The sequence below is a fragment of the Calypte anna genome, chromosome Z, assembly GCF_003957555.1.
Source record: "Calypte anna isolate BGI_N300 chromosome Z, bCalAnn1_v1.p, whole genome shotgun sequence".
Taxonomy (NCBI): domain Eukaryota; kingdom Metazoa; phylum Chordata; class Aves; order Apodiformes; family Trochilidae; genus Calypte; species Calypte anna.
Window position 1 is genome coordinate 60,276,777 of NC_044274.1, and position 14,665 is coordinate 60,291,441.

A 14,665-nucleotide genomic window follows, 5' to 3' on the forward strand; every position below is an offset into this window, starting at 1 on the left:
ATCCCGTCCCGTCCCGTCCCGTCCCGTCCCGTTCCCTCTCTCCCGGTGCCCCCCCCATCCCATCCCATCCCATCCCATCCCATCCCATCCCATCCCATCCCATCCCATCCCATCCCATCCCATCCCATCCCATCCCATCCCATCCCATCCCATCCCCTCCCTGCCCCTCCGCCGCCGCCAGGGGGCGCCCCACCCCTTCCCGCCTGCCACGGCTCGGGGCGTGCCCCACTGCGCATGCGTGCCGCCGGCTTTCCCGCCGGCCGCCCCTCCCGCCCCCTCCCGTGACGTCACGCCCGCAGCCAATCAGGAGGGAGGGGCGGGCCCTCCCGCCTCGGCGCCGACCGGAAGCAGCGGAGCGTGAGGGCGGAAGTGACGGAGGCCGTGTCGGAGGTGTCTGCGGGAGCGGGCAGGGCCGCTCAAGATGTCGATCGAAATCGAGTCTTCCGAGTGCGTGTGGCGGCGGGGGGCAGGGAGGGGCGGTGGGGGAGTGCCCGGGGGTTGCCGGGAGGGCGACGGGAGCGATGGGTGTAAGGGGCCGCCGCGGGGAGGGCCTGTCCCTGAGGTAATGGGGCTACCGAGGGAGGCCGTGTGGGCGATGGTGGTGAGGCGGCTGCGCGGGCCGCTGGGAAGGGCAGCACGGAGGGGCAGCCCGTGGAGCTGGCGCCGTGACTGCGCGGTGTTCCCTTGCAGTGTGATCCGGCTGATCATGCAGTACCTGAAGGAGAACAGCCTGCACCGAGCCCTCGCCACCCTTCAGGAGGAAACCACCGTCTCCCTCAACACTGTGGACAGTATTGAGAGCTTCGTGGCAGACATCAACAGCGGGCATTGGGACACCGTGCTGCAAGCCATTCAGTCGCTGAAGCTGCCCGACAAGACCCTCATTGACCTCTACGAGCAGGTGAGCGAGTGCGGGCTCTCTGTGGCCCTTTCTGGTCTGTCTGAAAGCCTCTCTTTAGGGTTTTACACTTACTCTTTGCTGATGCAGATGTTTTTCTCTTGTTGCAGGTTGTGCTGGAGTTGATTGAGCTCCGTGAACTTGGTGCTGCCAGGTCTCTTCTGAGACAAACAGACCCCATGATCATGCTTAAACAGACCCAGCCAGAGCGGTACATCCACCTGGAAAACCTTCTGGCCAGGTCTTACTTTGATCCTCGTGAGGTATGTTACACATTTCTTCAAGAGCTCACAGTGATCCCAAACATAGGCCCAAGTTGCTGATGGCTTTATGGTACCTTTTGTTCTGGTGCTTGAGAACGTGCAGTGTCACAGTTTGGTGATTTTATGTTTGTTGTGAAGTGTTTGGGAAAGGACATGTGATAGCTGATCACAAGGCAGCAGGGCAGTGGTTTTGAAGTATTCTCCAGGTGGCAGCTTGGGAGTTTATATCTCTGTCGTGCCAGAGGATGACATCTGTGCCTTGGTTCCCTGTCTTATTTATGCAGAAAAAACCCTGTATTTTGTAAACAAGATTGTTGTTATGTAAGAAGAGCAAAAATCCTACCAGCAGAGCATTCCTGCTGACTGGTTATGTCAGTCTGATGATTTTAGCAAAGCCATATCTGGAATGTATCAGGGGCTGGTGTGGAAGGGAAGGACAGTTTTGAAGACCTACTAGAAAATCAGTCTGGAAGGGGCTTCCTTTGTGTGTTTTTGCAGTAAAAAGTTTAGAATAATGATGTCACAGCAATATCTTTCTCTGCCTAGGCATACCCTGATGGAAGCAGCAAGGAGAAGAGGAGAGCTGCTATTGCACAGGCCTTAGCTGGAGAAGTCAGTGTGGTGCCTCCATCTCGTCTCATGGCACTTCTGGGACAGGTAATTCCTGAAAAATGGTTTGGTAGCCATGGCTGTTTGTTTAGATCTTTGCCATGCAAGAACAGCTGATGGGTTTGTTTCTCCAGATGTAGAAGTAAAGCTGAAATGCGGCACACTGACCTGTGGTGGAGCTGGAAATTGTGTTTGCTCCATGTGGCAAGAATCCAGTGGTTGGAGGGAGAATCTGCACTCCAGCAGGAGAGTTCTTCACATAGAATAAATAGCACATTAAGAAAATTATTTTCAGTGTACATACTAACAAACACTGTTTCTGTTTTAGTTACAGTTCTTAAATCCCAGAGTGCATTAATTGATACTCTATGCAAACACTACTTTCACCTCTGTGCCTGAAGGCAGCTCTCTGTTGAAGGGGTTTAATGAGCTGTGCCTTCCAAGGAAGCTTACGTGGCATTTTCAGTTTTAATGTATGCAGTTCTAGGCAAATAGACAACAGTGTGGGTAATTTAAAGTAAAGCAAGATTGCATAGGTATACTGTGTACTGGAGGCAGAGTGAGGAGTGTGAGCCTGAGTCATTCTCACTTGCACAGATCATTTGGGGCCAGTGTTCTGTTGTGTTTGTGGGTTAGGAAGCAAAATCTGATCAGCTTTCTCTCAAGTAATCATGTGTTGGATGTTTTTCTCTAACTGTGCCCTTTTAAGGGTACAAGAAACTGTTGCAGTGTTGTGTTAATGAGAAGGCAGTTTTGTGAGGAAAATGTGTCAGCTTATATCTTACTGTGTGGCTTTCATCTCCTCCAAAGGCACTGAAATGGCAGCAGCATCAGGGCCTGCTTCCTCCTGGTATGACAATTGATTTGTTCAGAGGCAAAGCAGCTGTGAAAGATGTAGAAGAGGAGAAGTTCCCTACACAGCTGAGCAGACATATAAAGGTAGTGTTGTGCTGCTGTGTTTGCTTTGATGTGGGTTTTTTGGTTGGTTGGTTGGTTTTTTTAACTTCTTCATGCTCTGTCTCATCAGGAGACTTTTCCTGAGACCCATGGCAAGGTTGGGTGATGATGATATTTGTGAATGTGATAAATTAATTAATTGTTTCTTTGCCTGTACAGTTTAGGATCATTTAGTTTTCAGAACTGGTTTGCTTAGTCACCTTCCTCAGTTGTGTGAAGAAATACTTGGGTCTTAAACTTCCATGCAGGTGTATAAGCTTCTGTGAACCTAAGTTCTGATCATGAACTACTACACACTGGGTGTCCTAATATGATCAGTGTGTCCTTTTTTAAAGGGCTTTTATCATATAGATCTCAAAAGAGAAGAGCAGAACTGTGCTGTAGTGACACTGTTGTCCTGCAGCACTCACAATGTATCGTAGGCTGTTTCCTGCTGTGAAGGCTTTTTGGCTCCACCAAGTAATTCACTTCAGTGAGAAGTGTTCATTCACTGCAGCAGCTCTACCAGTTCTTACAATAAACAGAAGAGATAGTTTTTTCAGAAGTCATGAGTTGGAACTCCTGAATCAATTTGCTGTGTTCTGTAGTAGCTTGGTAAAAATGCTTCATTAGAACTTGTTTTGTTTACCAGTACTGATCATAGATTTTTGTATTGATTAATGAACGCTCTCTTCTGTACTCAGGTCTCATGAACACTTGTATTAAAAAAAATCTTAAAATTGTGTATGAAAACTACCAAACATTCACTGTAAAGATTTCCCTAGAGAAACATCATTTCCAGTGAAGCAACTTGTACCACTTCAGATATTTCTGAAGTGTTCTGAGGATGTATGTGGCAAAGATATTACCTAATGTACACATTCACTGCAAAAACAGAAGTATAAAGATAACCATCCCAACTGCTGCTGTTAGCATGGAGTGCTGCATGCAAGTCTCATGATATTGGCATATCCAAAAGGAGGGGTTTTTTGCTTGTTTTTCTGAAGTGCTAATATGTAGGTATTTACAGGGGGTTTTTGTACTTTTAACATGATGATCTCTGAGGTCCCTTCCAACCCAGCCAATTCTATGATTCTGTGATTCTATGAAATTTGTCAATACATACCTCTAGAAAATACTGTAATGTTGCCCCCAAAATGAGACTACAGTTTTGTTTTCATTAGTTGCTTCTTTTAAATTGCTTATTAGGCTTAATTTGTGTTCTTCTTTCCAACAGTTTGGGCAGAAGTCGCACGTGGAGTGTGCTCGATTTTCCCCTGATGGGCAGTATCTGGTCACTGGCTCTGTTGATGGCTTCATTGAAGTATGGAACTTCACTACTGGAAAGATCAGGAAGGTAAGTTGCACCTCATTTCACACTGAGAAATTTCACCTGGTTTTATTATTTGGTGTTACACTTCATGTTTGATTTAATTCCTGAGGGACTGTCAGTCTGAGAATGTTGACTGCTTGGGTGACCCATGGGTCTGGTATCTTTTAGTAGCTTGGTTTGTTGTAGACTTCCCTTTGGTTACTTTTTAAAATCTTACTGGACCATCATTGTTGCCTCCAAAATAGTACTTCCCTGCCATTATGAAGCCTTACAAGGCCTGCTTGGTGAGAGGTTATAGAATGTAACCAAAGTTAAAACTTGTAGTACCGTTGCACTATGCTTAAAATGCATTTCACTGAACTCACTATTTTGACTGCTGGATCTTCTGCACTCCCCTAGGATCTGAAGTACCAGGCACAAGATAATTTCATGATGATGGACGATGCAGTGCTGTGCATGTGCTTCAGCAGAGATACAGAAATGTTAGCAACTGGAGCACAGGATGGAAAGATCAAGGTACAGATCTTATTGTACAACGCGTTAGTACAGGTGGCTACCAGAAAAATTCACTTGCAGGTGCAGTAATGTTGCAATCCCATATAAAGCCAAATTAAGTTTAGCAGGGCTTACTTACAGTGGGTAAGCATTGGCTCTGATGTTTAAACTTCAGTGATAACAATGTTATCACTGCTGTTTCCATTTGCTGTTTCTGCAGGTGTGGAAAATCCAGAGTGGTCAGTGTCTGAGAAGATTTGAACGAGCACACAGTAAAGGTGTCACATGCCTCAGTTTTTCTAAAGACAGCAGCCAAATTCTGAGTGCTTCTTTTGATCAGACAATAAGGTAAAGAAACTGAGAAATGTGTGAGCTACACTGCAGGAGAAAACAGAATTTCTACATTAAGCAGTCAAACTTTTGCATATAGATTCACTTGACCTGTGGTTTGGTCCTTTTGCACTGAGTTTTAATGCTACTGGAGAGCATGACTGCTGGGGAGTTGGAGAGGAACAGTGTGAAAGTGTGACCTTTCAGCTTGCTTAACTTGCACTGTTCCAGAGCTAAGGGTCAAGTGCTGCTCTACTGTCATTTACATTGACCTTGCACGTTTTCTTTGTGGGAGACTCATAGCTAAAGAAGCTTTTGTTCTGACCTTCAAAAATAATATTTTAATAATATTTTTATATTAAGCTCAGGGTAAATAAGATTTGAGGATAACAGAGTGATCATAATTTTTTAAGTGGCCTGAACAGCCGAACTGTACTCACTAGCCTTAATAGACCACATGACAGTAGTTGATTCCATTCAGCTGATTTTCCTTGTGAAGCAGTATTGCAGCTCTTCTTTTTCCCCTATCTAAAGAAATCCTCTGAGAACCACTTTAAGTGTGTTGGTTCATCTGCTTTGCTTCCTTCTGATACAGAAGTACTTGGGAATCTCCATTAGTAGTAATCATGGGTTTTCCTTGAGCTTGTGTCCCGGTGAGCTACAAATGTGTGAGATAAGCTGCATCTCTACATTCAGGGGCAATCACTTTGCATCCTGTTGCTTCTTCCTTTCTTAACTCTTACTCTTGCTGTAAAAGGGCTCTTGTCACAGTTCACACCATGAATCCATCTGTGTAATCCCAGCCCCAGATCCACACCTCTGTGTCTCTTGGATCCAGAGATTTCCTTTTAAAATGGTAATAAGAGGAAGAAGGACCTAAAGCAAATGTTTCCTGGGAATCTGGTCCTCCCAGCACTCTGAAGATGGGCCCTGAGAATTTCAAGAGCAGGAGTTACAGTTTGTATCAAAATGGCAGTGCGGTCTTTGCTGTGCTCTCGAGTGTTTTGTTTTTCTGAGTATCTCTGTGGAGATACGTGGCGTATAAGGGAGGGTTGAGAGAGCTGGGCCTGACTGGCCTGGATAAAGCAGGCTGGGAAGAGACCTGGTTGCCCAGTCCAAAGGTAGTGATAGAAAAGACAATGCCATACTCTTCCTAAGTGCACAGTCCCTAAAGGGATCGACCTCCAGGAAGTTAAAAGCAGATTGAATATAAGGAAAAACTTCTTTATTTTCTCTTGTGAAAGACACAGTGCTTGAACAGTGCTGAAAGTTAGGTCAGACTGGGGGAAGATCTCAGCCCTTGACATTCAAAGATAAATTGAACAAGGCCATGGAGAACTTCAAAGTTGACATTGCTCTGAGGAAAGCAGCCAAATAGGGTGCTCTGAGGTGTCTTCCTGCCTAACTTATTCTGCAGTTCTCTGACATGTACCACTGCTTTGGAATCTCCTAGAGGAAAATCATGTTGCCAGGTGATTTATACAGTTATCTTGGCAAGAGCAAAAACTTCTTCTGTGATGAAAAAGGGCCATTGAGGAAGGATCACTTTTTTTTTTTTTTTACTCCCAAAAGATAGTTCCCACTTCTCCAGGCTGTCTTTGCAGTTTTGATTTGGGCATTTCCATTTCTCAGGCAAACCATCCCTTGCTGTGTAGACCATCAGCACTGTGTTGGGACATGAACTGTGGGGTTTTTTACCAATTTGCATGGTTCAGTTTTCTAATGTCTGTGGTACTGCTTTTGGGCTGCAAAACTGGTTATGAGGTTGAAGGCCCAGCAGCTGAGATCTTGGGAATGCAGGAGCAGGAGCTGAATCTTACTACCAACCTTGGAGTTACTTTGGTACGCAGACAGTGTAGTTTAATAAGCTGATAGTGTGTCAGCTCAGTTGTAGTGGTTAGAAACAACATCTGTGCAGAAAATCCACTCCCTCTCAGTGTAGTTGGGCTGAACTCAGCATTACTGGGCATGTTCCTGGTGCTAAGACTTATATGCATGCAGTTACTGCAGCTTGCCTGGCATGCAGATAATCTGCTAAGCAACAACATGATAAAGCAGTGGATCACTGTGGGGCAGGTATGAAGGTGTTAGGCTTGCATCTGTGCTCTTATGAAAGCTCAAGCATCTGCAACCTGTGTAAAGCAGACTAGGCATAAATTATCAAAGCTGAATTTAGAAGGTGCCTCTAGAGGTCTCTAGTACAATATGCTTCTGGAAGCACAACCAGCCTTGCAGTTCAGAGACCAGCCAGAGTCTCAAAATCTCCCTGGGTTAGACCCCACTGCTTCTCTTGGCATCTGTCCTAGGGCTGTACCACCCTCTCTGAGAAATCCAGTTTGGACCTAAGGAAGGACCTTTTGTTTTGCTTTGTAACTTGTGCCCTTTGTCTCTTGTCCTTAAGCTGTGCACCTCTGAGAAGAATCTGATTCTGTAACAAATTCTTAGGTAGTGATGTTAACCAAGTGGTTAAAAGTTTTCAGGTGTTTCCAGTGTTGTTACAAGAGTGGATAAAAGCAAGAATGAAAACCTACTGTAATTTTTAATACTAACAAATAGTCACAAAAATACTCAAACTCTATTCTAATCTAAGTTATCACAAAAATAATCAAACTCTATTCTAAGTTACCAGTCAGGCAGCAACTTCATTACACCCTTGTTTCTGCAGCTTTTAGCATCTGCAAAGTGTTGCTTAACACTTGTGAAGTGCTGTAATTCTGATGCTGCCCCCATTCGGTGTCTTGTTACTGAGTGAAATCTGATCACTGCTGAGATTTGGGTTGCAACAAAGCCCTTCTGTTGCTATGCAGACACTTTCCTGAAAGCAGCTTAGATCACTTTTGTCTAGTTCACAGTTATTTTTCTTCTCTGGGGTTACTCTGACTTAGGTAATAATTGTTAAATTTTTTTTATTTACAAGGAAGACAGTAGTTAGATGCTCCTGAACTTTCATTTCTCTGTGCTGAACACACTCAGCACTCTCAGCCTTTCCTTGCACATCATGTGGTCCAGCTCTGTGGCCACTTAGTGGCCCCTTACTGGAGGCCTAAAACTGGACACACAGTCCTGCAGAGGGAGCTGCACCTCTGCCAAGCTCCAGGGAATGTGATCAGCAGACTGCCTCTCCCAGTGCATCTGGTGTGTGTCTGGGTTTCCTCAGTTAGCTCTTCCCTGGGCCTGCTGCCAGGTCCTTTGCTGCAGACCTCCTCTGCAGCCAGTGAGACCCCGACTGGTTCTGATTCCTGAGGTGGTTCTGAAACAACTTGTTTGTTCTTAACATGCTGAGTTTTCTCGCAGTCTGTCTGTCTGGTTTGTCAAGGCTTCCAGCTTCCTCATCTGTCTTTCTCAAAATTGAGTTGCAGGATGTGTGAGTCAGATTCTTCCAGTGCTTGATGACGGTCTAGACTTCATGTTTAATTAAACAGGGTTCTGTAATGTGTTTAATGGCTTCAGGCTCTTGCCAGTACCATTAAACCCAGTGGTACCAATGGTACTGCATTACGTAAAAATGAAGAAATGTGTATCTGAAGGCAACTGCACAGTGAACAGGCATTACAAGACCTCTTAAGGAGGTATGTTAATTTCTGTAAACTCTGGTATATATGAATTGTAGCATAAGAATTTCAACTGAAATAGTTGACGTTGGATGTTGAATCAAGGCCAGCAAGCTTCACATGGAAAAAGGAATTTCATTCTTAAGGCTTCAGACTTCTGCTTAAAAAACATATTTCTGTAGCCAGGAGGTACTACAATTTAAGGCTGTTACAGATTACCAGTGTAATTCCTTTTAAATGATTGAGCAGACTTTGTGCAGAGTTGCACAACAGCAGGCAGTAACAGCAACTTTCAAAGAGAAAAATTCTGTCTGGATGTAAGGAAAGAATTTTTCTCAGCTCAGTTGGACAGGGCCTTGGTCAGGGCCATAAGCAAGCTGAGCTCACGTAAAGCTGAGTCTGTTGGACTGGAGACCTCCAAACTTAATTCTGTATCTTTTGTCAGCTGCATAGTTTCTCCTTCCATAGTCCTGTGGAGGTACAGCCTATCAAACATACAAGCCCATGAGGCTGAGCTTTTCCCTGAGCTTTTCACAGGAACACAACTGTGTTTGATGAAAGGGGCTTGCAATAAAGACTTATGCATTCTTAGCATTTCTAGTTGTTGCCTATTGAAGGTGTCTCAGATTTAAAATACAGTGAAGCCAGTTCAGAATAACCTCGTTTGCTCATTCAGATGTGATCTCTGTTGTGTGGCAGGATTCATGGCTTAAAGTCTGGGAAAACTTTAAAGGAATTCCGTGGTCATTCTTCCTTTGTCAACGAAGCTACTTTTACCCAGGATGGCCACTATATTATCAGTGCATCCTCTGATGGCACCGTGAAGGTAAGATACTACCTCTGTGAATAACACATTCATTTGCATGTTGTACCTGATGTGTTAGAACTGCTGCAGTCTTTGAGAAGGACTTGGTGTTATCTGCAGTAACAAGTCTGCTTGTGATCTTTGGTGTAGACTGATGTAAATCAGAACTCATGAAGTTCCATACCATGCTTACAGGCTGCTGCAGAGTATTTATTAAAAGGGGGGCATAAGCACACTACTCCTGCCTGCTCCTGCTTTATTCTAGAAATTGATTTGACTGGGACACCTCTTGTCCTAGAATGTAGGAATTCCCTGGTATGAAATATTGGTGTTTTCTTGCTCACTTCGTTGGACACCTGCTAATTTCTTGGTGCTTAGGAGTCCCTTGCCACCTAAGCTAGTTAATAGAGCATTAATTAAACTGGTTGTAGGAGTGGTAGACTTGGCTTCTAGTTTTAGAAAAAGGTGGAACTACTCTAGTGTTTAATAGTCTTGAGAGGTAAAGCATTTTTGTGTATAGGGCATTACTGACCAATCATAAATAAAATTAATACAGAAATAGTGACATTATGTAGGGCATTGATGCTGTGCATAAGGGATGGATAAACAGGTCCAGTTTATAGATATGGCCTAGGAGAGTGTGATGAATGCTGCTCATATTAAATGGGGCTTTACTTGGGACTTGGACTCCTTGCTAAGCAGACTGTCTCAATTGTGGCAATACCATAAAATGGTGGCATCTTTCATTTTATTGTGTAGTATATAAACAGCAAAAAATACTCCACAGGTGCTGAGTTAAGTTTTATTTAACTATTAAACAAGCAGCTCTGCTTCCTGTTTAGAACAATGAAAACAGCCTGTTGTTGTGCCTGAAGCAGCTCTGAGCTGGGATGTATCAGTGAGGCTTTGCTTTTTCAGCGATTTTCATGTCTGTCTTGTGTAAGGAAAATGGCATTTACAGCCTCTGCACTCATATTCATAGACACCAGCTAAAACCATAAAGGAAGTCTTGACTCATCCCTCAGGGAATGCTTAATGGAAGGGAGCCAGGATGAATTGGGATTACGGAAATTCACTTTCAGTTCAATTGTTGTGAAATAGTTCACAGTATCTACACTCCAAAATAGATATGATAATTTACTTTTTTAAAAAATCTGCTCTAAACTACAGGTTTCGGAATTCATATTTCCCTTCAGAAGCCTTAAAAGATCTGAATTTTGTATCCTGAACGATGTTTTTAGAGCTAATTGGTTTTGCATTTATTTTTCATATTAGGTTTGGAATGTGAAGACGACAGAGTGCTCAAACACCTTCAAATCTCTTGGCAGCACTGCTGGGACAGACATTACTGTGAACAGTGTAATTCTGCTGCCTAAAAACCCAGAACACTTCGTTGTTTGCAACAGATCGAATACTGTTGTCATTATGAACATGCAAGGACAAGTATGTGATCTTACTGGTCTCCTTTCAAGTCTCTCTCAGGCATTTTAAGAATGCCAAAAACCTGGTTAATAGCCTAGCTTTGGGTTACACCTGATTTCTCCAGTTTGCTTTAATGACAAACTATTCTGTACCCAGGTTATTAACAGTTTAGAATCATAGCATTTTCAAGGTTGGAAGGGATCTTTAAGATCACCTAATTCCAACACCCCAGCCATGGGCAAGGACACCTCCCACTAGATCAGGTTGCTCAGAGCCCTGTTCAGCCTGGCCTTAAAAACTTCCAGGGATGGGGCTTCCACCACCTCTCTGGGCAACCTGTGCCAGGATCTCACCACCCTCATGGTGAAGAACTTCTTCCTAACTGCCAATCCAAATCTACCCTCCTCTAGTTTGAATCCATTCCCCCCATGTCCTATCACCACCTGACATCCTTAGAAGTTCCTCTCCAGCTTTCTTAAAGGCCTCTTTACTGGAAGGCTACAATAAAGTCTCCTTAGAGCCTTCTCCTCTCCAGACTGAATAACCCTAACTCTCAGTCTGTCTTCATAGGAGAGGTGCTCCAGCCTTCCAGTTTGAATTACAAAAAGTGATTGCAACTATAGAGAGATCCTGTTGTAAACAGACTTAGTACTACCTAAATATTGTTGCCCTGAACATGTAAGTGATGTGCTACAGTTTAATCCTGCCAAATAATAATTTGTGTATCTTTACCAGATTGTAAGAAGTTTCAGCTCTGGTAAGAGAGAAGGTGGTGACTTTGTCTGCTGTGCACTTTCACCTCGTGGCGAATGGATCTACTGTGTTGGTGAAGACTTTGTGCTCTATTGCTTTAGCACAGTGACTGGCAAGCTGGAGAGAACTCTGACTGTAAGTTCTTATATTTGAACTTCTGCAGAGTTCTAAACTCAAGGACGTGCATCATATATGAAGCCTATAAGAAGCCTGTAAAGAGATGTCTTGTAGTAAGAAATCCTTAATCTCTAGCAGCTGTGATTGGTAACAAGCACCTGGCTGTAGTCTGTCCTGAGTTTTTTTTTAAGAACCATTAAAATTTAGAATTTATGAAAATGTTTACCCATGGAGCCAAGAGTGATCTGGTTCAAACTTAGTTGAACGAGAGCACATCTTGGTCTGGGCTCTGGCTGATGAAGAATCTGACAGCACAGACAGGCTTAAATATTCCTTTCATTAAAATACTGAGGAATACCAGCCTGAATGTCTAAATTTAATGGGGAACACGCAGGTGTCGTGGATTTCATTGGATGTAAATCTTCACTTGAACCTTAGGTTTGCCAACAGAAAGTAACTGCTATATCACAAAAATTGTTTGCATCTGGGACATAACATCAGGGGAGTGTGTTCCTCTGCTTTTGCTATACACACATAGCATGTTAAACTTCAGTCCAGCTTTCCTCCAGTTCTTGTTTGAAGAGAGTATTTGTTTTGAATCTGCTAAAGGAAGAGTCTTCTGATCCATTTTTCTGCTTGTTCCCTAGGTTCACGAGAAAGATGTCATTGGCATTGCCCATCACCCCCACCAGAATCTGATTGCCACTTACAGTGAAGATGGCCTCCTCAAGCTGTGGAAGCCATAGCTTGATTCTACATGAGCTGTGAAGTGTGCCTGTTAATTGCAGGTTATTGATGTTTGTGTGTTAACAAGGTCTAAATGCACAGAGTGTGATATTTGCTCAATTTTCAGTTCAGGTTTCCAGAGAATGACATTTTTACTTCTTGGTCTAAAGCTAGGTAGATAGATGCTTAAGTATAGCATCAGGTAATTTTAAATACTTTTATTTTTACCAGATAATCTGAAGCAACTTCAGAGAGGTTTTTTTTTCTGTCTCCTGAAGTCTTTACTCTTCTTAAAGCATTTATAGTAAGTTGAACAAAGTAGGAACTGTACACACTTAAAAGTGCTCGCTGACTTGCAGCAACCAGTAAATGACAGTAAAATGCTTTGAGTAAATTATGTGGAATAGGAACCCTGTCTGTCCTTCAGTGCTGAAACAAAGGCAAAGTTTTCCTGGAGTGCAGATATCTTCAGCTTGAAGGGAGAGACTTTTTTTAGTTCAGTGGATTTTGCTGTGATCAGTTTTCACTGTAGTTTTTTCCAATTACAAATATTAAGTAATGTCACACATCTTCCTCAGAACTATTCTTCCTCATCTCCCAGCACTTCCTGTTATAAACCTGCCTAATGTGGCAGTGAGATACATTTGGGGATTTTTTTTGTGTGTTTTTGTTTGTTTGTTTGGTTGGTTGGTTGTTTTTTGGTTTTGGTGGGGTTTTTTTGGTTTTTTTTTTTTTTCAGTTTTTTGTTCATTTGTTTGTGTGTTTTCATTTACTTCCAGGCTAAAAGGAATTGTTACTTGGGCCCTCTTCCTCAAAGTGTATAACTGCATAAAGCTGCTCCAGACCAGCTTTAATTGAGTGATGCCTCAGGGGATCAATATTTTAGAGCATGCAAAAACCAGTTTACATAGGCCGAGTTCCTAGTGCTGTGATGGTGCACATCCTGCAGTTGTTTTGGTGGGATTTTTTTTTCCAGTTTACCAAGTTTTGCTTCCTGTTTTCCCAAAAGGGCATGGCATACTTAGGCTTTAAATAGTTATTTGTAAGATTTTTTTAAAATTTAATTCACTGTTGACCTAGTTAAGGTGATACTTAGGTCTCACACTATGCTAACAATAAGCTTTCTGACTCTTCACTTTGGAGCAGATGATGATTCCTATTTGAGATCCTAACTTATGCAGACTGTTGTGAATGTACATAAGGGTCTTCTAACCTCTGACCATGTTTTTTCTAGGATGAAGCAAAAAATGAGGTTTTGTCTGTAACAATGACACAAATACTTGTAGATTTCAATCTGCACACTGATTCCTGTCCTCATCTGTTGAGGGGTGCTTTCCTGCTGCAGTAATCTTTCAAACTGTAATAATTTTCTCTTTGAATTAATGAATCAGTTCCAAATTTAAATAACTTTTATATAACTTCTTCATTTAAAGGGCATGATTCTAATGCAAATACTGATTGTCAGATGGTGACTGAGGTCCTTTGGTCTGTGTTCATATTGGTCCAAAGAAATGCAAAAAAATTTCAGCTTCTGACACAGCATTGCTTGTTTGCTAGAACTTCAGCGTTTAGTTCTATGTTCAGCTATAATGTTTTAATTCTTAGGTTGTATTTTTACCTTCCTAGATATGGCAATAAAGTTATTTTTCAGATGGCAAAAGGTGGTTATTTTTCCTGCCAAAAAGTCACTGGTGTGCCAGAAACATCTGACAGTAATACATCAGCTGGCAGCTTGTTGCTTTTTTAATACAACTAATGCTTCTGCTGAAGGAGAAAGTCTTGACAAAATATGCTTAATATTATCCAATTTGTGGTTCATTTTGCCTTCAGATTACAGAACTGCTAATCCTCAGTGTTACTGTAATCTTCCTCAGTGTAAACTGTATCATACATTGTTCTTTAAAAAGAAAAGTAGTTGTATCAAAACTGTCAGGATCCTGAATGTTTAAAAATCAAAATTCAGTCTCTGGTTTTAAAATATGAGAAAATCTTGCATTTCTTACGCTTCTTATTTAGACTTTCAGAGTTAATTGCATTAAGTTTTCAAGACAAAAAAGTGAAATGTTCCTATACTTACATATGTATATATATACATACATATATAAGTACAAAGGGCAATAATAAAACTTACATACATGGGTTGCAAATGCAATTTGTAAAATCACTGACAGCAGGCACAGAAATACCATCTTGAAAATGTTATATTTCTTTTAACATGTATAAATTTTTTTAAAAACATGTTAGTTTTTTTAATGTAGTCTAGGAAGACCTTTTCTCTCTGGAGAATTAGCCAGGTGTTACACCACTTACCTGGATGTAAGACTTAAACAAGACAACACCTACTGCTTTAACTAATATTAAAGAAGCATTGTTCACCTCTGGGCCTTACTTTCATTATTTTGCTTAGAACTGGTGAGTTCTGTCATG

The 14,665-nt window shown here is 42.3% G+C and overlaps 1 protein-coding gene across 2 annotated transcripts; it reads left to right on the forward strand.

Moving 5' to 3' along the window:
* The first annotated feature begins 305 nt into the window (after positions 1–305).
* Positions 306–13,898, forward strand: SMU1 (SMU1 DNA replication regulator and spliceosomal factor). 2 transcript variants are annotated; one of them, XM_030467084.1, is made up of 13 exons: positions 346–447; positions 691–901; positions 1,009–1,161; positions 1,708–1,818; positions 2,581–2,709; positions 3,944–4,063; positions 4,439–4,555; positions 4,755–4,882; positions 9,115–9,241; positions 10,496–10,663; positions 11,378–11,530; positions 12,160–12,300; positions 13,473–13,898. In XM_030467084.1, the coding sequence occupies exons 1-12, from the start codon at positions 422–424 to the stop codon at positions 12,256–12,258; spliced, it is 1,542 nt and encodes a 513-aa protein (XP_030322944.1). In that variant the 5' UTR covers positions 346–421; the 3' UTR covers positions 12,259–12,300; positions 13,473–13,898. The 2 variants fall into 2 exon arrangements, with proteins under 2 accessions (XP_030322943.1, XP_030322944.1); XM_030467083.1 differs by having other exon boundaries at positions 306–447; positions 12,160–13,898.
* Positions 13,899–14,665: the final 767 nt, after the last annotated feature.

Excerpts from the sequence above, each read along its gene's own strand:
- SMU1 (XM_030467083.1), top strand. The coding sequence starts at position 422 with ATGTCGATCGAAATCGAGTCTTCCGA. Across the intron at positions 448-690 it reads ATCGAAATCGAGTCTTCCGA|TGTGATCCGGCTGATCATGC; the intron begins GTGCGTGTGGCG and ends GTTCCCTTGCAG. Across the intron at positions 11,531-12,159 it reads AGCTGGAGAGAACTCTGACT|GTTCACGAGAAAGATGTCAT; the intron begins GTAAGTTCTTAT and ends CTTGTTCCCTAG.